Source organism: Myripristis murdjan, chromosome 5 (genome assembly GCF_902150065.1).
Source record: "Myripristis murdjan chromosome 5, fMyrMur1.1, whole genome shotgun sequence".
Lineage (NCBI taxonomy): Eukaryota > Metazoa > Chordata > Actinopteri > Holocentriformes > Holocentridae > Myripristis > Myripristis murdjan.
Window position 1 is genome coordinate 18,103,077 of NC_043984.1, and position 24,931 is coordinate 18,128,007.

Below are 24,931 nucleotides of genomic sequence, written 5' to 3' on the forward strand. Positions count from 1 at the left end.
TACTGTTCTTACTAATAACTCCCTTAAGAGCATATCTACACAGATCTGTAGTGTTTACTTTTAAAACCAAATTGGTATATTATAGTGAAGTATAGTATAGTGTAGTGTAGAGTAGTATAGTATAGTACAGTACAGTACAGTACAGTATAGTATAGGATAGGATAGGATAGGATAGGATAGCGTAGTAAAGTACTGTAGTATAGTATAGTATAGTATAGCTGTGCGCCGCGAGGCCTTGTCCACGCCCCCCGCCGCCCCCTCACTTCCCCCCTGCTAATCCAACAGCGGCCAGCGGCGCAGCGAAGTGAGGGACGACGGAGGCCAGCAAATCATTGTTTGGAAATCATTTGGGTAGCCTTTAAACCAGTCACCAGGTAAGCATATCATCACTACACGCAAAGGGCATTGCGGTGTCACCCGTATTGTCGTTATATGGTTTAGTTAACCTATATTTTCTGCCGACACCCCACTTGCGCTAGCTAGCTAGCTAACGGACCAGCAAAGTCTCGTTTACTTCCGTTATGTTAAGCTAGCCTCGACTAACTGGCTAGCCTTAGCTGTTTTGTTGTCTGACTCAGTCTAGCGGGGTTTGGGGAAGCTGGTTGGACTGCAAACAGTCAAATAAGTTGTTGCACTCACAGGTGAATATATATATACTCTTTCACAAATAACGCTTATTAACCTTACACCACTATTTTGTAATATACTAATTTAAACAGCGTTATTATCCTCACATTCGGCTAACGCTAAGGTAGCCTGTTAGCGAAGTCTTTTGTAAACAGAGCAGCCTCCCAGCTAGCTGAGATCCAGGCTAGCTAGCGCTAACTTAATGCTCGGCCAGAGTTTGTTCACAGTTATTGATCAGGAGGCTCTCTTTTAATTGAGTTTTGATAATTCTGTTCTCGATTAGCCGTAGAAGCTCAATATTTGTCAGTGTAGCCCAGCTTGCCTCAGGGGTGGGTCACATAGGCACTGACTGGGGCGGAAATGTATCATCATGGAAGAAGGTTCCCTGTGTGACATTTAGGTTAAGAAGCGCACTAAAGCAGATTTGGGCTGGAAAGGCTCTCTGTGCATCCGTGTTTTCCTCCTTGTATGGGAGCTGTAGTGGATGGACCACCCATTAGCTTTACTCCAACACTGTAATCTTTATTTTGCCACAAAAAACTGGCTAGCCTCTGCAGTTTGTTTCATACAGATTAAGTGTACTGTCAGCCTCATGTTTTTTGTTTTTTGTTTTTTTTTCATGATGACAGTGGTGCCTTTCAGCAATGACTGAGTGCAATAAACCAGACCCCAGTGTTGCTTTAGCTGAAGTGATCTTCTTTCCCAACATTTACCATTTTATATATATTGATATATTTTTTTCTCTGCAGCTATGGCAGCAATTAGAAAAAAGCTGGTCATAGTGGGAGATGGAGCCTGTGGGAAGACCTGCCTACTCATCGTGTTCAGTAAGGACCAGTTTCCAGAGGTCTATGTACCCACAGTCTTTGAGAACTACGTGGCTGACATCGAGGTTGATAGCAAACAGGTATGTCTTGTTTCCCTGCAGCATGATCTTTATTTACACTGACGCGTATAGTCTAAACAGCAAATAGGATGTTTTCTCTCTTCAGTCCTCCACCCTGTACATTAATATTGATCATTTGACCATATGCAAGAAATTCAATAAGCTGTGCTTATATGCTAAATAGTACAAAAGGCTTCCTTACCTTGAGGACTTTGGTCGACAGAGCTTTTTGCAGAGCAGGGGGTCTCTGACTGTCTTAACATGTTACTCTTTACAATGGCAAATATCCCATTTTAATTCTTAATGTGCATAAACTGTGAAATTGTGCATCTCCACATCCTGACTACCAGCATCCCAGTCTTCACAACATAGAATATTCTGAATATTACCATGGAAACTGAGGTTGAATAGGCGTTGAAATCAAAAAGTAAGACGAAAGGATATGAAGCCTCAGCCTCTCAGCTGATGTAGGTGTAACACAGGTTTTCTATAACTGTGTGCACCAGATGGGTTGGCACCTCACCTGTGTATACTGTCCTCAAACTGTGATGCTGTCGTGCTTTGAGCCGCATAGAGGATCAAATTATACAAGAGCATTGTGTGTGAATGTCATTCTTTAATTACTTAAGTTTTCTTTAAAAAAAAAAAAAAAAAAAAAACATAAATAGATTACTGAAGTAATATTGAATAATAACTGGATATTGTGTCACCACTCATTAGTGTGCTTGTGTAGTTTTTTGACTTAATAGACCGGCAGTGTTATAAACATGCTGTGGCTTTGTGTGCTGGCTGATAATCTGTGACCTCCTGTGGCAGGTTGAGCTGGCACTTTGGGATACAGCAGGTCAAGAGGACTATGACAGACTGCGCCCACTCTCTTATCCAGATACTGATGTCATTCTCATGTGCTTCTCCATTGACAGTCCTGACAGTCTTGGTAAGTAAAATGCGGTTTTTCATTTTACCAGTTCTTACATGGTATGTAAGATTCAGAAGCAGGAATACACCCGAGTGTTTTTGTTGTTGTTGTTTTAGTGCTGATATATTTATCCAATACAAATGGGCATTTTTGTATGAATCGTAATACAAATGCAGGTGCAAAAAAACAGGTCAGGCTTTTCAAATGGGAAAACAGTGTGGAGGAACACAGATAACTTTTTTCCTTAAACTAAAGACCATGTTAGTTTTACTCTGTTGCTAAGTTAAATTTGTAATAAGTGACACACTCCTATGCCAATTTTCACAATCAGCCTTGATTGTGTCCTAGTCCATACCTTTTCTGGGTACTTAAATTTAACTTTCAGAATACTTGCCAGGCACTCCTAGAAACAAATGTCCCTGATGATCATTAGTATGAAACCAATCACAACACACACAAAGTGATAAAATGCAACTACTGGACATGATGAAGTGTATGTGCACTTACTTGATTTATCATATTTTACCATGTTCTTCGATTCACTCTCCGCTATACATCAAAAGTAGTCAGGCACCAAGGCCTTTATCCTAAAAGATGTGAGGAATCCGTACAGAGGGCTTCGTCTTAAGGCCGTTTCACTATCTAGGATAAAACATTTCCTGCTCAGTCATTAATCAGGTCCAGATCACCACATCTTATAAAATGAAATTACACTGGAACTATCTCTTGTCTGTGACTGATGAATATCCTCCCTTTATCCAGAGAACATCCCAGAGAAGTGGACTCCAGAGGTCAAACACTTCTGTCCAAATGTTCCCATTATCCTGGTGGGAAATAAAAAGGACCTGCGCAATGACGAGCACACCCGCAGGGAGCTCGCCAAAATGAAGCAGGTAAAGTTTTTAAAATGCATGCACCTGCTTGTATATACGATCTTGTGAGCGGTGAAGGCCCGTTTGCTAAAACTTTGGTTAACTTTTTTTGCAGGAGCCTGTGAAACCAGAGGAGGGGCGTGACATGGCAAACAGGATCGGTGCCTTTGGATACATGGAGTGCTCTGCAAAAACAAAGGATGGCGTGAGGGAAGTTTTTGAGATGGCTACTAGGGCTGCGCTACAGGCCCGGAGGGGAAAGAAGAGCAGCAAATGTCTCCTACTGTAAACGGAGGCATGAGGACTGCTTCCTACAGGGGGGAGAGGAAGGAATATTAGGTCAAACCTGCCCCCCAGACACACCAACACAAAAGACTGTTCTCCCCAGTTTTTATTAAAGGTGTAATGCTTTTACTTTTCTGTCTTAAGCAAAAGTAGTCAGGTTTTGTCAGTATTCAATTTTGAGGTTATGGAATATGCTTTTTTTTTGTACTTTAACATGAGTAAATCTGCCATAATAAAACCTTTATCAACACATACTATGTAATCAGAGGTCAGCCAGGGGACCTGTTGTGTCATACCTGCCAACTACAGTTAAGTGCTTAAGCCCTGCCTGCTGATCTGAGGAATGTTTTCCACAGCCAACTAGGGTGAGGTACCTATACACTGTGACCCGTAGTCCTTTAATTATTTCAAGGAACAGACGCTCACATGAAGTCAAATTGTTTGTGTGCTTCATCTAGAAATCCTCCTGTGCATTATGATCACATGCACATTATGAGAAGACTGGAAACTCATTTTGTTAAAACACAAATGAAAACTTAGTGTTTTTGTGTAATAAATTACTTTGTAAGAATCTTGATAGCTTGCCTCATTTGCTTGATAAAGATTGCACGACCTCTCGTTTGGAAACAGTAGGAAGTCCTGTGTACAGTTTATGCAGGACTCTGGAAAGATGACACACAATAAGGTACTGTAGGACTCCCACTACTCACACAACAAAATGTTTTAATTCAAGGTGCAGTGCATATAAACAAACAGCAAAACTGCAGAGATTCCTCTTTTTCTTTGGTTTCATGAACAAGCCTTAATAATGATCAAAAAATGTTTTTGACAAAACAAGCCTTGCAAGACTGGGGCAGAGAAACATGACCTCAAGCAGTTTTCAGCCTTTCAGAGTAACTTAATAAGATGGGTAAGATTACTTGAATAATTGTATGTTTGGATCATTGTGATATTTACAGTGCAAACTAAACATTTTTACTGTGATAGTAATATGATATGGAATAAAAATTAGAAATATGAAGATTTACCACGATGAAAAATATTAGCTAAGTAACCTAACAATCTGGGTTACAGTAATTTTATGTTGCTCATTATGAGCAACAGTCTAACAACTGAGAAAACAATGAGTGTAGCATCAAGAGGGGAAAAAAAAAACATTTGACATTTGTAAACCTTCCTCAAGTCTGCAAGGATGTGTTTTTGCATTTTGTGCGTAAATATAAAACAGACAATTATACAAAACTAGTTTAAATGTTGAAATTCATTCACTATCATAGGCACTTTGTTGGACATTGGACTGTATTCATTATTGCACCTACAGGAGACAAAGCATTGTGAAAGAGCATTTCTTCAAGTCCTACTCACGAACCCGAGCGGTTTGATGAAACCATTGTGGAAAAACCAGCGGCAAAACAGTGACACACTTCAGATGGATGGACAACCCAAGACACAGTGGAAACGCGCCAGAAACTGCTTGTTTCAGAGCCGACGACGTTCGAATGCTAACATGGTCATAGTCACTGATGCTTCTTGGCCGGAACACGAGAGCGGGCAATCAACACCGGGAGCAGAGCAACGGCACCCAGGGCTGCTGCCACTAAGGGGCGGTAGAAGAGCCAACCCACTGCAATGGTGAGCAGGGAGAGAGAGCAGGAGACACACAGGGCGAAGAGCTTCAGCCCCAAGGAAACAAGCTCTCTGAGAATGGGGACCCAATCCACTGGCAGGGGAAAACAATGAAGAACATGAATTCATAATGAAGGAAAACAGTAATGAGTTGAATCTTTGTATTAAATAGCTGTGTGTGTGTGTGTGTGTGTGTGTGTGTGTGTGTGTGTGTGAGTGAGTGTAGCAAGAGCTTACCCAGTGTGTGGATGATGCGTATGGTCAAACTTATGCCAAGGAACATCAGCGCCCAGCCTGCAGCCCTGAGGCCCCATGTCTTCATGGTGTTGTGCTGCTGCTCCTTCTCAAAAACCTCCTACAGACCAAACACAACTGCAACTATCAGCGCCAAGAGTCACATGGGAAATCAGTCCTTCAACGACTTCAGTGTGCGCAGACACATGGGTATAGATATTCTAATATAAACCACTTTCAGTCGTGTCCACAAAATCAAACAAAATGCACGCTGACCTGGGCAGAAAGGTCCTCCAGGTACAGGATCTCCAGAGTGTCTCCTGACTTGGTTTTAAAGGGGATCAGGTTCTCACCTCTCTGCATGGCCACCACACTGACCTGAAAAACAGTAAATGTTTCACCAGCAACTGAGGAAGACCACGATTTAAGTTTAAACACAGTGTGTGATGTGAAGAAAAGAATACACTATGAATAAAACAGAATTACCTCATCCTCATCTTCATTTTTGTGTAATTGATTGTAATCTACTGTAATTCTGGTGATTATGTGCGAATAACAACGGTACCAGAACATGGAACTTGAGACACTCACCGTTTGGGCCGGGCCAGGATAAGATCCTGCACCACTAAGTCCAGCGAACGAGAAGCTCACACGCACGTCCCCCACCTAACAAAAAAACACCAAACACATAATGACTGAACCCACCGCTCACAGCACAGGTGTGTGTCGTGAATGTGTTAGTGTCGTCACTCTCACCTCTGGTCTGCGGGGGTGAGGGGTGTGGTAGAAATAATCCTCATCTATGGTGAGAAAGGGGTCCAGGTTGGAGCCAGGAAAATCCCGCAGACTCAGGGTCTGGAAGTTATTAATCTGCTCCACCAGTCCTGTCATTGAGAGAAACCATCAACAGGAGAGCTGGCTTTGAGAGCAGTGGGGATGGGGTGTGTGTTTCTGCCCCAGTGTGTGTGGAAACATACCTTTAGACAGAACGAAAGGCCCGACCCTGACTTCAGGAGCCACCACTGTCACACTCTCGACCGCCATGGCACTAAGTGAGAACAAAGATAATATTCAACAACGATTAAGCACAAACCCATTACAAATAAATCCATTTCATTGCCAAAGTACAGAACAGATTAGAACAGGGCTGGGTGATGTGGACAAAATCATGGACAATATCTTTACCTCCATGTTGATACTGTGGGGATGACTGTTGGTTCTTTCATAAGATATATGCACGCAAGAGATTTTTTTAGTAATGTGGATATAATGATCAAGCATGTGGAGGCAAATGGCAGAACAACTAGAACAGTCTAATATGTTTAGAAAATTGCACTGCTTTACTGTAATTCAGCCCATATAACCAGGAAAAAACAGCACTTATCATGATTTTACAATATTAACAATCCTAGATCTCTAGTCTCTTAGCAAGATATTGATAGGTCACCCAGCCCAAGAACAGAATAGAGCAGAATAGAATAGAATAGAATAATCTGAATAAATTTCAGTACCTTGGATTGATATGGCCAATTTCCTTGTCAAAATTCCTGCTGTTGATCAACTCAGATTTCCATTCTGTATCTGAGGGAAATAGGAATGATACTGCCTCACACTGCACATCCAAACAATGAACACAGTTTCAACTCGCTGGATTAGTGTCACTGTCACTACATAAACAGCAACCAGAAATACATTCCGCAATGGAGTCAGCCAAGCTTTACACTGAACTGCAGTGATGGCTCCTTGTTAGACCAAAGTCTAACAAGGAGCCATCTTGAAAACAACAACAACTCACTGTATGTGTATGTCGTCTCAGTTTTGGTCTCGCCATCTTCCTGATAGTCCCTGAAAAGAACGACAGCAAGACACTCACTGAGGTTTAGTAATGACATGCGGGCGTTCATTTGAAAAGGGGTGTCAGAATTACAAATGAATGGCTAAAAATAAAGAGTTAACATACTGGAACTAAGCTACTCTTCCCATGTTAAGCAGTTCAAAAGATTTTATTGCACATCCTTGATTTAATATTATTTCCCGTGTGCAGGAACCTTCTGTCTCTGATGATACTGAACCATTCCTCTGACACACCTGTCACTTTGTGGGTGTGCATGAGATTATATAACAATGTATTTCCAGTTATAACAGGTTGTCGGGCGGGACATCAATTAGGGAGAGAAGCATTGTTTTATTTGATGGAATGAGAGAAGGGGCAGGATTAATCAAACTTTTATGAAGGTTTTAATGGTTAAAAAGTTTTGTTTCCAACCCCTGGTGCAGTGTGAGGTCACCATTAAGATACACTATTTCCAAGGAAGTGAATGTGATGAGAGTTAATTTCACAGGGACTTTAATGGCTAATACAAGGCATAATAGCAATCTAAAACATCTAACAATGTGTGTGGCAGCCAAAGTTTTCATTTTGTTTTGTTTTAGATCAGACCCCACCCTGACTGTAGCCCTGCAGGCAGCATGGACTCACTTGCTCTCCTGGTACTCCACCCACTGGTACATCTCCACCTGTCTCTTCAGCTTCACCGCCTGCACAACCACTCTGTAGTTGGGGTCATGAAGGGGCTACACAGACACACAACAGACAGGGAATCAGACTATTTCAGTGCTTATAAAGGTCTATTCTTGAGCAAAGACACCGGCGCATTGGAGCTGCAACCAACACGTCCCGTACAGCCTACCTGTGAGGTGCGCAGCTGTGCAGACAGGTGAACTAGACGGTTGTTGTTCTGGGGGTCGAGGCTGAAGGAAGGATCCAAGGACACGACCTGTGAAAGCCCTTCATCCAGGGAGGATGCCGTTTGCAGCGCCCTTCCCTGAGCAGAGGAACAGTTACAGTGACTCTGTGGTTTGTACACAGCCCTAACCCTTCTGATTCGGGAATGTAGTGATCCGTTTGAGGGTAGTGACACTGTCTGAGTTGGTTTTGATGCAACTCAGGACTGAGGAGGCAAAGTGGTTGATGTCCAGAGTAGCCTGCTTAGCAACCATATTTCAGTCAATGTGTTGAAACCGGTGCTGAAGTGCAGTCTCAGCTCCCTCTGGCCACAGTTAAACTGTTTTTACAGACAGTTTCACATGTTTGATAAGTGTTAAGTATTTAGGGAGTAGAAACAAAGAGATGTGGTTCAACTGCCCCGAGTGGGGGAGGGGTGGCTTTGTATGCATTAGCGATGTTTGTGTAAACATGGTCCAATATCCCAAATGCCAACTCTTTTGGCCAGCTGCAGATGCTGAGATATGCACATTTTTGGCACCAGATTGCAGAGAACATTAAGTCTCTCCTGTAGTGAAATGAACTTATTAGTATGCCTGCTCTTATTGAGAAGGCCCAGAGGCAGATTCAGACATAAAATACAGTGCTTCGCAAAATGTACATATTCACTGGACAAAATCAGAAAACTACTTCAGCTTGCGTTATGTAAAACATGCCATATTTGTTTTTATATAACATTTTATTTCAAACAAAACTATATGATTCATCCCAAGTGAACAAGCTACCAGCAATAGCCACAGCCAGGGCAAATTTCACATATTGTTATGTCATACTGGCAGAAATCTTAATTTCAAGTCAATTTACTTCATTTTAAAGCCAATATCGACAACATGCCAATATCATCATGCATCCCTTGTGCATGCAGTATATGGGTGCCTCCACATGAGTTTCCTACCTCGTTGGTGAAGAGAACGTAGAACGAGAGGAAGAACAGTCCAACACCTAAAACTGTTCCTCCAAGAGTTTCACTTAAACGCTCAAGGAATCCAGGATTAGAGCGGCTAGTCACACGCTTGTGTTGGTTATGGTCTGTGCCTGAAAACTGACAGGAGAAAAAAAAAAAGTTGAGTTCAGTCAAAAACGATTCAAGACTGCGTAGATATAACATGGAAACCTTTAGTCAGCTTTACTTCAGTGAATTCAATTGTCACTGCTTATGAATGAATCATTTAAATTGACATTAGCTCAAGGGTCACCTTTAAACTTTACAAGCTGAAGTTCAAACACAGGTTCAGTTTGTGTGATTCTGAGTTTGAGTTGCAGTCGACACTGTTTTAAAGGTACAGTTACACTGTTTTTAAGGTTTTAAAGGTACAGTTACAGTTAGGTCATTTCCAAATTTCCAATAAAACGTGCACAATGGAAAAACTGCAGGTAGTCGTTGGAAGCAAGGACCATTTAGATTCAACCAGCAAAATGAGGAAGAAAGTGGAAGAAAGGGGAAAAATAGTGAGATGGCCTGACGATGAGAACCATATGGACTCAAACTTATTCCACATTTGTTGAGTTGAGTCTACAGGGTCCTCACTGCAGTTCAGCATAATGCGCCTTGAAAAGAGTCGAGTTTGAAGCGTGAACTCTCATCCTGTTATAACAGCATGGAAGTGCATTTTAAATGAGTTTCTGTTTACTTTTACCTCAGTACATTTTTACAGCAGGACCTCTACTTCTGCTGGAGTAACATATCAGAAAACTAACACATCTTCCACTTGCACTCCAACACACACTGTCCAGACACTCAGCTACACTGTAAATCCTCCAACAATTACACACAATTTTGATCTTAAGTATAAAATCAGACAGACTGGTTTTAGTTGATAATCCTCTTGCTCCTGCCACAGAGTTTGGCATGGACAGCGCACACACCCTTCCTCACGCTACGACCTGCTCCTCCTCACCCTAAGCTACATTAAAAGTGATGAATGCGGCCATGTGCAATGCAAAAAGCAGAGGAATAAGTCTGTACTATGAGGTAATGAAGAAACTGTGTGTGTAGCTCTGACACTGAGACAGACGGGCGGTAAAACGCGCCCATAGAGGGAAGGTGAGAGCCAACATGAGACCAACTTACTGCCGAGGACATTTCTCTGTGTTGTCCGGCTCCCGGTCCGACAGAAAGGCTGGAGGTGTGTGTAAAGATGCCGGGGGACTCGCAGCTGACACACCGACGGTCACAGAGCAAGACGCTAACAAGCACCAAAGGCAAACTTTACGCCTCTTCTCCGTCTTCCGGGTGCTCCTTGCTTGGCATGATGGGTAATGTAGTCTGTGTAGCAGCTCGGGGTGCAAAATGAACACATTTAGCAGGGTAGAGGTTTTCATTAATTGTTTGCTCTCTGAGATTTATAAGTCCAAATTCAGTGACTAGTTTGTTTAAATACATTAAGCAAAAAATCATATACACAAGCCCACTGAGCAAGCAAAGTCCATGGACGTCCAAAAGAAGTAGATATCACGTCAGTCCGCCCAGAACATAATCTGAACGTCAATAAGACATCCATATTTAGTTGAAACATGTAATGACACGAGTGATGTTGTTCAGCCGACAACAGTTCGACAGACGACAAGAACTAGTCGAGGATAGACGTTGAGACAGGCCATAATATGAACGTCTATATAAGGGTAATTCTTCAACTGAGGGAACTTTTGACTTCTTAAATTGTAAGAAAATACAACTTGTAGAAACATATTTTTATCCATCTGAATATTGCTTTTATTTTCTCAGGAATTCATTCTTGTGGATGGTTGTGACCATTTATTTCAGATATATTAATATATTTATAGGTTTTTCCAAGATGTCAGGACAAAACGTCATTAGCATCACATCATCAAATAATGAATTATTTTTCAAAACAACATGAAAATATGGTGTTTTTAAAACGTTGCATGTAATTTCAAACATTAATTTTGACTAAGCTGTGCTGAGAATGATTTTTATTTCATTTTAAACATATTTATAGGAGTTGTTTGTTCTGATATTTCAATATTATGTTAGATGCTACTCTGACAATTAAATTTATGCTTTCAATAAATTAATAATTTATATATTTTTTGGATAAAATGTTAAGAAAAAATGTTAAATTCTCACAAATACAAAATAAATATATAGAAATTATTTAATAAATTTGTTTTTCTAAAAAAATATGCGCTGTGGTGGTAATGACTGTGTGTTGCGGTAATGACAAAATGTTTTGGTAATGACATTTGATACAAACAGCTAAAGTAAAAATGAATCAAATCTACCTTTTTAAATAGAAAATGTTTATTACCTTGTTACAAAACAGTTAACGTTAATGTTTTTGACCTTTGCGCAGTTGTTTTTGGTGCCATGTTGAATTAACTGTAGCCTATTAAGAGAAAATGTATGAATTTATTTTAAATGACACGTGAGGCCTTTATAAAATATTCAGACATAATATTTATGAATTGGTGCAGAAAAATGTTATTCAATAATGTTATAATGGACTTATTTAACACAGCTGTTATTTTAAAATTTTAACACATATTATCCTTGGGATTAAACCTCCAGAAAATCACACACACACACACACACACACACACACACACACACACACACACACACACACACACACACACACACACACACACACAGACAAAGACAGACATACAGTACAGGCCAAAAGTTTGGACACATCTTCTCATTCAATGCATTTTCTTTATTTTCATGACTATTTACATTGTAGATTCTCACTGAAGGCATCAAAACTATGAATGAACACATGTGGAGTTATGTACTTAACAAAAAAAGGTGAAATAACTGAAAACATGTTTTATATTCTAGTTTCTTCAAAATAGCCACCCTTTGCTCTGATTACTGCTTTACACACTCTTGGCATTCTCTCGATGAGCTTCAAGAGGTAGTCACCTGAAATGGTTTTCACTTCACAGGTGTGCCTTATCAGGGTTAATTAGTGGAATTTCTTGCTTTATCAATGGGGTTGGGACCATCAGTTGTGTTGTGCAGAAGTCAGGTTACTACACAGCCGACAGCCCTATTGGACAACTGTTAAAATTCATATTATGGCAAGAACCAATCAGCTAACTAAAGAAAAACGAGTGACCATCATTACTTTAAGAAATGAAGGTCAGTCAGTCCGGAAAATTGCAAAAACTTTAAATGTGTCCCCAAGTGGAGTCGCAAAAACCATCAAGCGCTACAACGAAAGTGGCACACATGAGCACCGACCCAGGAAAGGAAGACCAAGAGTCACCTCTGCTTCTGAGGACAAGTTCATCTGAGTCACCAGCCTCAGAAATCGCAAGTTAACAGCAGCTCAGATCAGAGACAAGATAAATGCCACACAGAGTTCTAGCAGCAGACCCAACTCTAGAACAACTGTTAAGAAGAGACTGTGCCAATCAGGCCTTCATGGTCAAATAGCTGCTAGGAAACCACTGCTAAGGAGAGGCAACAAGCAGAAGAGATTTGTTTGGGCCAAGAAACACAAGGAATGGACATTAGACCAGTGGAAATCTGTGCTTTGGTCTGATGAGTCCAAATTTGAGATCTTTGGTTCCACCCGTCATGTCTTTGTGAGACACAGAAAAGGTGAACGGATGGATTCCACATGCCTGGTTCCCACTGTGAAGCATGGAGGAGGAGGTGTGATGGTGTGGGGGTGTTTTGCTGGTGACACTGTCGGGGATTTATTCAAAATTGAAGGCACACTGAACCAGCATGGCTACCACAGCATCCTGCAGCGACATGCCATCCCATCCCGTTTGCGTTTAGTTGGACGATCATTTATTTTTCAACAGGACAATGACCCCAAACACACCTCCAGGCTGTGTAAGGGCTATTTGACCAAGAAGGAGAGTGATGGAGTGCTGCGGCAGATGACCTGGCCTCCACAGTCACCGGACCTGAACTCAATCCAGATGGTTTGGGGTGAGCTGGACCGCAGAGTGAAGGCAAAGGGGCCAACAAGTGCTAAACACCTCTGGGAACTCCTTCAAGACTGTTGGAAAACCATTTCAGGTGACTACCTCTTGAAGCTCGAGAGAGAATGCCAAGAGTGTGCAAAGCAGTAATCAGAGCAAACGGTGGCTATTTTGAAGAAACTAGAATATAAAACATGTTTTCAGTTATTTCACCTTTTTTTGTTAAGTACATAACTCCACATGTGTTCATTCATAGTTTTGATGCCTTCAGTGAGAATCTACAATGTAAATAGTCATGAAAATAAAGAAAACGCATTGAATGAGAAGGTGTGTCCAAACTTTTGGCCTGTACTGTATATGTTTTATAGAAGCCAGGGCCCAAATTGACCGCATCTAAAACCCCAGTGTCAAAATAGTCAAAATGTGTACTAGACATTGATAATATATCTGTGAATTTTATCTTTACTCAGTTATCTCCATTAAATAAGGAAAAATCATTGAGTATGAGGCAAGAAAAAAAAAGAAATGTCATTACCACCACACTTTGTCTTTACCATCACAGCTTATTGTGTGGTGGTAATGACGTGTGATGGTAATGACATTTCTTACTTTCCTGGTAAAAAAATAGCTCATTGTATGACTTGGTAAGGCTAACCCAACAGCTAGCATAAAATGCACTCTAGTTACACACAAACAGAGCAAATTTTCATAAAACTACACTAAAATAACAACATTGAAGCTTATTTGGTAATGACGTGTAATAAACATACTCTACTGTCACCCTATATAAATCTTGAATTTACTTACATTTCTGATGATCAAAATGTCAAACTTTCCTCTTGACAGCCATGTGCTCATCTGCCTCTTCACATATGCAGATGAGTGAAATGAACTGATTTTGGAAAAACTTTATTATTCTGTGATTTGTTCAAAGTGATGGTAATGACCAGAGTACTTGGGGACAGCCATATTTTGTTTGAGAAAACCCACATATGGCACATTAAAATGAAATATCTATGTGAAATTTCAATATTTAGTTGAAACAGAGCTTTTGACTTGCGTCCACGCACGAAATACAAGAAACGTGTGTCTTATCTAGCAGAAGCGGTGTGACGATTTTCAAACTGATCCGACACTGTGATTTTTCTTAATTTACGTTTAAAATTGTGATTTTCACCTTCATTGAAAAATAAAGGGAAACCTGGCCGACACCCATGCATTTCCAAAGCCTCACAGCTCAGTCATTCTTTGGCCGTGTATTGCGTGAGCTAGAGTGAGAGACCTGATGGCTAGAGTGGAGCAGCCCTGGAAAATTGGAAAATCGCCTAAAAATCTTGTCTTAAAACTGCTCCACTGGCCACTATTTTCACTCCACATGCAAAAATTTTCGGGTTAAGTAGTAGGAAAACTAGTTTTGCTTTGAAAAATGTAAATACAAAAGCAAAGTAGCTTCAACTTTTTAAACGGTAACACTAACCAAGGCTGGAGTGCCAGCTCTCTCCCCCATAGACTCCCATTATATCTGGAACTCAAAATCTGGGGAGAGAAGGAGAAACACACACTTTTTCAACTCGCAAAAACGCATACATTTTTGGGAGTTAGAAAATACTTTTGACACAGTTTGAAAGCCCAAAGCAACGACAACAACCCTACACTGCTTGCAACCAGCATAGGGTTGGCAGGTAAGCGTATGTCCACGCCGTCACAAGGGTGGCAAGCATATTTAATTAATTTTTTTCCAGAAACTTTGCAGCGTCTTCTGACGGTTCAGAGATGACAAAGTAACAACATCCAGGAGAGACGTATTAAAAACTTCCATTCTGGCCCCTCTGAAGACGTCTTCTGGAGGTACAGAAAAGACGTCTTTTAAACGTTATCTGGACCACTTTTTGCTTAGTGGGAATAAGCACAATTAGCCAATAATTATCTGTTTTTTAAATAGCCTAGTGTATTATAATTTATCATTATTATCATAGTTTATTTATTTGTGTTGTTTATTTTTTCACAGTGTTTTGGCCTGTCAGTGCCACAGGTAGTGAAGTCGCTCTGCCGCTGTACATCAAGAGATAAAGCCCAATGAGATGAATCCCAATCTCATGCGCACAAGCACGCACGTGCATGTTAGCCCTAACCCTAGCGCACACACACACACACACACACACACTCCAAATGATGTCATGCCTATCATAAGAGGATTATCATAAAGGGAACACAAAGCAATTAGTGTCACTCGTCATCATTATTATCATCATCATCATCATCACCATCGTATCTCTGTTTCTCTGTCAGTCTCTCTTTCTCTAATTTGAACACACGTGCCTACATCTGCGCATGCACACACACATGCACACACGCATTGCTCCTGCAAGGTTCAGGATGCACAGAGGCAGTGGGGCTCCGGGGAACTGACAGATCATTAGGATGCAGCAGTATGATGTTATAGTGCTCGGGACAGGACTCAAGGTAAGGCAGCTTCAGCTATAAACGTTAAATATTTAGCACCTTTGGTATATAAATGGTGCATTTGGAGATTTGCAAGACTCTGCAGGTTCATAGGACATTTGCATGTGTGCCCATTCAACTGGCTTTTTGAAAGTAATACTCTGACAACTGTAAAAATAAATAAAACCTGTTTTAGCCCCAGAAATGAATCTAAATGTATTTTGTCATTAAGCCTAAAAGTGTAAAAGGTAACTGTTTTTAGGCTGTGTTTGTATTTTAAACACAATATGTTAACTTTGATTTGACCAAGTGTGACATCCAGTCTCTGCTGATCACTTTGATTGATTTTTTAAACAATACTACTTCTGTATGAGTTTTTAAAAGTGTGTACTTTTACTCCGGCCTGAGAATTTCATTTGTGCAGATGTGTCTATACTGAAGTTTTTTTCTCTAGATGTAAGAGAGAGAAAGACTGTAACTGAAAGAGAGATCTTTCAGTTACAGTAAAATTAATGTGTGCTAACTGATATTAAAGCTTTATTTGGCTGAGCTAAGCTCACACAGTCATCCTCACACTAGTCACCATGCTGAAACAGATGATCTGTTAATGAGGAGGTGCAGGTGGGGCAGGGTGCTGTGTGTGTCATTTAATAAGCTATTCTTTAATTTGTAAAGTGAAGTTAGAGCCCTTCTGTTTGAGTTAATTGTGTCCATAGTCTGTTGATCCATATGAACTGATATCCTGTTCAATGTTTGAGGTTTTTAACACCGTTACTTTAAGAAATTATATCCTTTTGCTGGCTGCGGTCTGGGGAAACCTGCTGAGATGCACTTTACACCTTTTTGACACCATTTGCCTTGGCTTGTCACCCCTCTGTCTGTCTCAGGAATGTATCCTCTCCGGCTTAATGTCAGTAAATGGGAAAAAGGTTCTCCACATTGACAGAAATCCTCACTATGGAGGAGAGAGTGCATCTGTTTCCCCTCTGGAGGAGGTGTGTTCACACACACATGCACAGACATGCACAGCCCCTCCACATTAAGGAGGGATGTACATTTTCATATCGGTTTGTGGTATTTCTTAACACACTTTGTTTACATTTACAGCTGTACAGGAAATTTAGGGTTCGAGGTCCTAATAACTCTATGGGACTTGGGAAAGAGTGGAATGTCGACCTGATCCCCAAATTTTTCCTTGCCAATGGTGAGAGCATATCTACAGTTTCCGCTCATTAAAGTGAAAAAAGGAAATAGAATAGCACAATACATGGTGAATTATGACTGCGCATTATTTTTCAGCATGCCCTCTGCTCTGTTTGTATCAGGTCAGCTGGTCAAACTGTTGCTTCACACGGAGGTGACGAGGTACCTGGACTTAAAAGTGATCGAAGGTAGCTACGTATACAAAGCAGGAAAAGTGCACAAAGTCCCCGCCACAGAGGCAGAGGCCCTCGCTTCAGGTGACTCTGTCAAAAACCTGACGACATTCATAATGCAAAGCTGGTCAGGTTAAGTTGAGGTCAAATTATGAGTGCTTATTAATATGTACATGGTGTGCATTTCAGACTTAATGGGCATGTTTGACAAGAGAAGGTTCAAGAAGCTGCTGCTCTTCGCCTTGAACTTTGAGGAGAGGAACCCCCGGACCCACCAGGACATGGATCCGAGGCGAATCACCACGCGGGACCTCTTCCACCACTTTGACCTGGGACCGGAGGTCATGGAGTTCACAGCTCATGCCATAGCCTTGCATTCCAATGACAGGTCAGTGAAAATGTGTAGGCGCAAACTTGTAAAAACAAAATTCAATAGAAGAAAAATGACAGCAGTTGCCCAGTTTTGCCCAGATTGTCTCCCTGTGTCGCCTGCAGTTACCTGGACGAGCCGTACGCCGACACTGTCAAACGCGTCAAGCTGTACTGTGAATCTCTGACCCACCACAGCACAAGTCCATACCTCTACCCCATCTATGGACTTGCTGAACTTCCACAGGGATTTGCCAGGTTAAACAGACTCACCACCCCCCTCCACACACACACACATACACACACACACACACACACACACACACACACACACACATACATACAATCATGGATACATTCAGAAAGTCATTCATATCAACAATGCCTGTGCCTGTGTTTTGCAGGCTGAGTGCAGAGTATGGAGGAACATACATGGTGAACAAAGACGTGGATGAGATTGTGATGGAGAACGGCAAAGTGACAGCTGTGAAATGTGATGGAGAGGTGAGTGTAACTGAGAGTAGAAATTGGAAAGAAACAGGCAACAATTTGGTGTAAACGGCGATTATTTAGAGCGAAGTAATGGAGGTGTGGGAGAAAATGTCGAGTGGCCCCGCATTGAAACCTGTTTTGTTTCTTTCTAAAAGCTGTTCCACTGTAAACAGCTGATCTGTGATCCCAGCTACGTGCCCAGTCGCATGAGGAAGGTGGGCCGTGTCATACGGGTCATCTGTTTACTGAATCATCCAATCAAACACACCCATGAGGCCAGCTCCTGTCAAATCATCCTGCCTCAAACACAGCTCAACAGGAAGTCAGGTATTATGTCCGCAAGAAATGCGACACAAGAAATAAGAATATTGTGCACTCATGGTTAAATTAGGGCAATTTGTTTTGATTTTCCTCTATTTCCAGTCACCACATTCACTTGCATAAATTGTGTGGCAAGATATGTTTGTGTGTGCATGTCATGCAGTTTACAGGCTCTAAATAAATTATTTGGGTTGAAAGTCAGCCATGAAAAGTAGATCACTCTGACTTATTTATGGACTGCCATGCATACTGATTCTCTTCTCTTTTGTTCATGCAGACATTTACATATCCTTAGTATCATACAGCCACAATGTGTGCGCAGACGGCATGTACATTGCCACTGTGAGCACAACTATAGAAACGAGCAACCCAGAGAAAGAAGTGCGGCCGGCTCTGGAGCTGATTGAACCCATCACGCAGAAGTAAGCTGCACCTGATCTAACCTTAACAGTTACCTTTTACTTTGTATATAAGCACATAAGTGTTTTTTCTGAGCATTAATTGAATTTTCTTTTTTTTCTGTGCTCACATTTGACTTATTGCTGCGACTTCACTCGGCATGAAGATTTGTTTCAATCAGCAACCTGCTGGTTCCCAATGACGATGGGAGAAAGAGTCAGGTGAGGGCGGTTTCTCCAGGCCTCGGCACCGGACTGATCAGATATATTTCTGAGCACGTTTCTTTACAAAAGGAATGAGGGAGGGGGATGTGTCCAGGGCAAGGATAGTTAAGTAAAACTAAACTAAAAACTAAAAATAGGTGTGAAAAAAACATTTTAGTTAGTTAGTTAGTTAACTGAACTAAAAATAAAAACTAGACTTTTGAATACAACGAAAATTAACTGAGATGATTTTATTTACTAAACTAACTAAAATAAAATTAGATTACACAGAAAATGTCTTTAGCTGTCATTTTTGTCAATTTGGTCAAATTTGTGAACCAGCATGAGGAGGCATTGGTGCTGATTTTTACTGACACTGGGACGTCCACAGGACTTTTTGTGATTTGTGATTTTTGTTCTCCCATCTCCTCTGTCCTCTGTAGATATTTGTGTCCAGCTCCTATGATGCAACAAGTCACTTTGACAACGAGTGTGAGGAGATCATGGACATGTACCACAGGATCACAGGCACAAAGCTCAGCTGCGGAGGATCACAGAGACACATGTCGCAGGACTCCGATGACGACTATTGACCTGAAGACCAAATGGTATATCATGATGAAAAAAACAAACAAACAAAAAAAAAACATGTAGGATTTACTCCCCGGTTCTAAAGCCGAGGATGTTGTATAGCTGTTACTATGTAGTATCAATTTGGTGATGGCACAGAGTCTGAGGTGGTTAATATCCATTTCCACCTCTCCACTGTGTGAAATCCTGTAAAACCCCACACGTGAAGTAACTGTTTCAGAAACTGACCTTATGATTGCTGCACTATTTGAACTTGTCAATGTATTTGTACTGTCGGCTGCACGCTGTTGCCATTTGTGTCGTGGTATGAGACACCGCAGGATGTTATCTTTTAACCATCATTAAAGTAATTATGGTGTAAAGTTTGTAGGTTTCATCATTTACATCCCTCAAATAGCTCCTGAGTAGTAAACCACCAATGTCTTGTTTTCCCCTCCAGTGGTCTGAAAATTACACAAAGGCCACGAACACACACTGAGACAGACTGATTTGTTTGTGTGTGTGTGTGTGTGTGTTTTGACATCAGTGTGTTTGTATTAACCAAGTATTTTAACTGTTTGCAATGATCAATAAAGTGTTAGTATTTGCACTCTTCCAATGCATCAGTGGAAACCCTTTCAGGAGCGAGATGTAAGAAATAACGCTGTAGGCTGGGTTTGAGCAAAGAGGGCAGGGCGAGGCGGTCTGACCGACATCAAGTCTTTGGAATAGAGGCAGATGATTAGAGATGAATCAGTATGATGTGTAAAGGATTTGTGGAGCATCTTATCTATGGGGCTTAAGTCTGAGAAGGACAGCACCATGACAATTATGCCAAACCCTTCCCTGCTTGACGTTGGCAGTGCTGCTGGAGGCAGAGGACAGGCAGGCAAAGGGATTAAAGAGGCTTATCCAAATGAAGGACAGTCACCAGCACCTTGGGTGGAAGGCTTGTAACACATTAACACACAAATCATCTTCACTATTTTACTCTTTTTGCACTTTTATTTGGATCCCTGTTAGCTGTTGCACAGAAAGCAACTATTTTATCAGATATCTAAATAAATATGCAAATCAGGTTCACTTATACCCTTATACTATGCAAGAAAAACACAAAATCTGCATTATTTTATGCAGAGCATTATAGTTTATATATAGATATAGATATATATCAAATATCAGATTGATATCAGAGTATATCTATATGATAATGCAACTATGTTTGCTTACAGTATAATGCTCTACCATTGGTATCCTCTCACAAACATCACTTGACTACATTCACCTCACATGCATGCACAGATCTCTCTCTCTCTCTCTCTCTCTCTCTCTCTCTCTCTCTCTCTCTCTCTCTCTCTCTCTCTCTCTCTCTCTCTCTCTCTCTCTCTCTCTCTCTCTCTCTCTCTCTCACGCGCAAACATACACACACACACTTCACCATGTAGATTTCAAATCAATGGTTGTCCACTTTTTAAATACCAAAGTACATAGCTCCCATACACATCTATTAACTGATTACTTGAAGTTGTGACAGGAATTTAAATATAGTCATACAAAGGGGAAAAACACAGTACTTTATATTTGGGCAAAATCTCAAGGCATAGCCAAGCTCAGTCCTTCACTCTTGTGGGTCACAACTGCTTCGCGAGCTTCATCACAGACTGATAATGACTGTCACACGGGTCCAAAAATCTTCCGTGGAGCTCTAACCTCTGGGATTATCAGTCATAGGTTTTGTTCGCGTCAGAACGACTACTCCTGTGTGACTTCCAGGGCGGTGCTGACAGGAGGAGGGATCAGACCTGCGGCTACCATTCGTCGTTCACTGGCCAGGAAGTTGAAGGTTGCACAAGCATTTGGCTGGAAAACAGTGAGTGTTAAAACAAAGACAGAGAGATACAGATTAAGGCAGAGAAACTCATTTTAAAAGCACTGTGTCATGCAGGCAGACAATTTTTCATACTGTCAGGAAGTCCATATGCACTTCATTATGCTGAGACACTGGGCATACTTTACCGTGTCCTGCACCTCCACGGAAATGCCTTTTCTCTTCAGCAGGGTGAGAACTTGCGGGTTAATTCGTTCCACCCGTGCACCTGTGCCTAGCACTAGAATTTCTGAATAGAAAAAAAAACAAAAAAAAAACAAAACATATGCATTAGGTCTTCTTTTCTATAAAATATGTTGTCTAGACATGATGTGTTTTCATTTTTACCTATCCGTGGTTCGATCATGTGGAAAAGCGAGACACTCTCCTCTGTGATGTCTTCGTAACTGCCAACCTGCAGAGGGAGAGAGTTGTCAGACAATAAAACACACATTTATCTAGCAGCACATGACACAACAAACCATGGATTGTGAGCGGCGGTGCAGAAAGTAGCCAGTGAGATGCCTGGTCGTTTGGTCACTCAGCTCAATGAGGATCATGCTCACATTCCACTGCAGGATGGCTGGAGGGAGCACAGCACAAGGCCCAAACACCCTGTTGCCGTCGATGTTGAATCCTCGAGAGCTGTAGCTGTGGATCATGACGCCGCTTCCCACCTCCTTCTGCATGACCGACACACTGGTGCGCTGGTACATTTCATCATCACTGGGACCAAGTCTGTGAGCGCGGGACAGGAAGGGGCTGCAACAAAGACAGAGACATACAGTGCCTGGCATGAGTAGTTACCCCTTTGGACGTTTCCACATTTTGCAGCATTAAAACCTGGAGTTCAACTTGATTTTACCATTAACACAACATGCATAGTGTTTTGACTGTGCAAAATACGTTTTGTTGTGACACAAACAATTATTATGACAAAGAAACAGACATCTATTGGATGTACATGTATTCACCCTCCTTGAGTCAGCACTTGGTAGAACCACCTTGCACTAAAATTACAGCAGTCTTGTGGGTTATGTCTCTACCAGCTTTGCACATCTACAGTCTGCAGTTTTTGCCCATTCTTCTTGGTGAAATAGCTGAAGCTCAGTCAGATTGGATGGAGGCCGTCTGTGAACAGCAATTTTTAAGTCTGGCCACAGATTCTCAATAGGATTGAGGTCTGGGCTTTGACTGGGCCACTCTAACACATTAACGTTGTTTGCTTTTAAGTGTAGCTCTGGCTGTATGCTTAGGGTCACTGTCCTGCCTGAAGGTCAACCTCCACCCCAGTCTCAAGTCTCTTGCAGAATGAAAGAGCTTTTCTTCAACAATCACCCTGTGTTTGGCTCCATCCATCATGGCCTCAATGCTGACCGGCTTTCCAGTGTCTGCTGCTGAAAAGCTTTCCCACAGCGTGATACTGCCACAACAGTGTTTCACTGTGGGGATGGTGTGTGTTCAGGGTGACGTGATGTGGGTGCTCAGGGTGATGTGATGGTGATGTGCACTGTTGGGTTTCTGTGACACACAGCATTTTCCATCAGAACCAAAAAGTTTAAGTTTTTTTTTTTTTGTCTCATCTGACCAGAGCACTCTCTTCCACATGTTTGCTGTTTCTCATATAGCTTGTAGCAAACTACAAATGGATTTCTTATGTCTTTCTTTCAATAGCACTGCCAATGCCCTCTCCACCTTCAACTTTACAGAAAGCAGGCTGTGCTGCAAAATTATTGCCATATGGTGTAGTTTTAAGCCAAGAATCTCTCTAATGCCAAACTACTGAAAGAAATGAGAGCCAAAGGCCTAAGGCCTGTTTCTGCAGGGAGGAGGCAGTCGCGAAATAAATATTTCTGCCTGCCTAAGCCACCATGGAAGATTTTAGCCTATTTTAGCCTGTTTTCCCCACTTTTCAGTCTAGAGATAATGACTCAGATTATATATTTAACACTTTATTCCACATAAAACCTTATCCACCCAAGACTTTATGCTTCAAAACAGTCCAGGGACCAATGTTCAGGTACAAACACCTTGCAGAGACATCATCTCTTTCAAGGATAGTGCATCCTATCGCTGAAAAAAACCTCACCAGGTTCTACTCGACCTTCTGCGTTCTGAGGGGGAAGTTTGGGACATTATAGTGGCTTTGCTGTCTTATCACCTGGTTTATAAACCAGCATAGCAAAACAACTTCAAGGTGAATGAGCCTGATATGGAGAAGTGGGACAGTGTGTTTAACGACTCCACCAGATGGAGCCAGAAATGCCATCTGATAGAGTTCAGGCCCTTCAAGGCCCAGCTGGCACCCAACTGGCACCCGGCCAGCAGGACAAGATAAGGTCCCTGAGCTGGTGCTGTCCTTGGAGTCTACTGCATCAGCAATTTCATAATTTCTGCAGCATTTGCCTAACTTTTGTAGCATAATATTATGTGATGATTTTACAAAAAACACTCAACTATAATTTTGCCGTATCATACCATATAACAACAGCTTGTTCCAACCAATAATCATGCAGTTTTCAATCATGAACTGAACCATGGACTTCAACAGTAGCAGAGACTGTTGGCATGGAGTTTCATGTCACATTGCTCGGCTCTACAAGTGCATGATGCTGCCAAGTTAAGAACAATACATGTAGATTATGTGACAGCAATAATTTTATTTTGCATAACACTTTCCAAAATACAATCATATTGATCATCATACTGTACCAACCATACTAAAATCACAATGCAACCATGATGCAAAAGAGCGTTAGAGCTAGACCGGAGGCAGACTAATAGAGAGTAGGGTTTGGCTAAACCAGTGATTCTCAACCTTTTTGGTGTGAGGGGCCTCAAAATTAACACACATCAGACCATGAACCTGTATCTGATAAGACATGGTGTCCGGGATCCCCTCCTGGTGAGATTTAGTTATTCCATAGTCTGTACTGTAGACGGGCAGATTAACAGTGGAGAGTCATTCTTATGCATTCTTTCACTGGGCTAACTTTTAATCAGTGGTATAATAGTAAAATTAAATCATTCCCCATTTTTGTGGGGACCCCCTGAAACAACCTCAAGGACCCCTGGGGTCCCCAGATCCCAGATTTAGACCTGTGAATAAACTGGTAGGCTATATGAAAAATGGAAAGTATGAGACTAATGTAAGTGAACAATAACAAAAAAAAAAAAAAAAAAAAAAGAAGGAGCATCAAATGTTTAAACCATGTAGGGTAAATTATGAATGCCCCCTGAGAATAATGTATTAAATCAGCAGTTTTATAGACATGGACCAGGGCACATTAATGCTACTAATGCTACAGACGGTACACATATTAAAACTGCAGTCACTTGACTTTAAAAAAAAAAAAAAAAAAAAAAAAAATCATTAGGGATTTTGTAAAAGAGATTTCAGTCTGCACACATTTTTAGGGATTATGCACTCACAGGGCAGTCTGCTGTCAGAGAGAGGAGAGTCACACTGAGGGACAGTTACTAAACACCTGCTTGGGGTTAAAGTCAGCTCCTGTATGTGTCTCAGTCTGGCTCATCATCATCATCATCATCATCATCATCATCATCATCATCATCATCAGTAAAGCACGGTACCTTGAGAAAGCTGGGAAGGCTCTGGAGCAGAAAGCTAAGCCCTGTGTGGATCTCTGCTGCAGGAATCTGGCGCACATCGCGTTGGCCATGTTGACGGAGGAGACACACATACACACACACACGCACAGGGGACGGATTTGTGTGTAACACCGCCTGCACGTT

The 24,931-nt window shown here is 41.4% G+C and overlaps 4 protein-coding genes across 5 annotated transcripts; 2 read left to right on the forward strand and 2 right to left on the reverse strand.

The window, feature by feature from the left end:
• The first annotated feature begins 235 nt into the window (after positions 1 to 235).
• LOC115358757 (transforming protein RhoA) lies at positions 236 to 4,166 on the forward strand. Its single transcript, XM_030050761.1, has 5 exons — positions 236 to 374; positions 1,377 to 1,534; positions 2,330 to 2,450; positions 3,195 to 3,325; positions 3,420 to 4,166. Exons 2-5 carry the CDS (start codon positions 1,379 to 1,381, stop codon positions 3,591 to 3,593), a joined length of 582 nt encoding a protein of 193 aa, XP_029906621.1. The 5' UTR covers positions 236 to 374; positions 1,377 to 1,378; the 3' UTR covers positions 3,594 to 4,166.
• Positions 4,167 to 4,292: 126 nt separating this feature from the next.
• tmem43 (transmembrane protein 43) lies at positions 4,293 to 10,478 on the reverse strand. The gene is made up of 12 exons (XM_030050720.1): positions 10,306 to 10,478; positions 9,130 to 9,276; positions 8,140 to 8,274; positions 7,929 to 8,023; positions 7,245 to 7,294; positions 6,961 to 7,030; positions 6,427 to 6,497; positions 6,206 to 6,333; positions 6,041 to 6,115; positions 5,726 to 5,827; positions 5,453 to 5,570; positions 4,293 to 5,309 (listed from the first exon to the last, which is right to left on the reverse strand). The coding sequence occupies exons 1-12, from the start codon at positions 10,315 to 10,317 to the stop codon at positions 5,107 to 5,109; spliced, it is 1,206 nt and encodes a 401-aa protein (XP_029906580.1). The 5' UTR covers positions 10,318 to 10,478; the 3' UTR covers positions 4,293 to 5,106.
• A 4,977-nt stretch (positions 10,479 to 15,455) lies between these two features.
• On the forward strand, positions 15,456 to 19,691 carry LOC115358719 (rab GDP dissociation inhibitor beta). Of its 2 annotated transcripts, none has more exons than XM_030050705.1 (11): positions 15,456 to 15,599; positions 16,466 to 16,573; positions 16,686 to 16,782; positions 16,904 to 17,038; positions 17,144 to 17,342; positions 17,450 to 17,581; positions 17,728 to 17,827; positions 17,968 to 18,142; positions 18,414 to 18,558; positions 18,702 to 18,756; positions 19,182 to 19,691. In XM_030050705.1, the coding sequence occupies exons 1-11, from the start codon at positions 15,558 to 15,560 to the stop codon at positions 19,329 to 19,331; spliced, it is 1,338 nt and encodes a 445-aa protein (XP_029906565.1). In that variant the 5' UTR covers positions 15,456 to 15,557; the 3' UTR covers positions 19,332 to 19,691. The 2 variants fall into 2 exon arrangements, with proteins under 2 accessions (XP_029906565.1, XP_029906567.1); XM_030050707.1 differs by having other exon boundaries at positions 17,971 to 18,142.
• A 1,357-nt stretch (positions 19,692 to 21,048) lies between these two features.
• On the reverse strand, positions 21,049 to 24,930 carry ndufaf3 (NADH:ubiquinone oxidoreductase complex assembly factor). Its single transcript, XM_030050757.1, has 5 exons — positions 24,770 to 24,930; positions 21,742 to 21,937; positions 21,524 to 21,590; positions 21,325 to 21,425; positions 21,049 to 21,168 (listed from the first exon to the last, which is right to left on the reverse strand). Exons 1-5 carry the CDS (start codon positions 24,877 to 24,879, stop codon positions 21,061 to 21,063), a joined length of 582 nt encoding a protein of 193 aa, XP_029906617.1. The 5' UTR covers positions 24,880 to 24,930; the 3' UTR covers positions 21,049 to 21,060.
• Position 24,931: the final 1 nt, after the last annotated feature.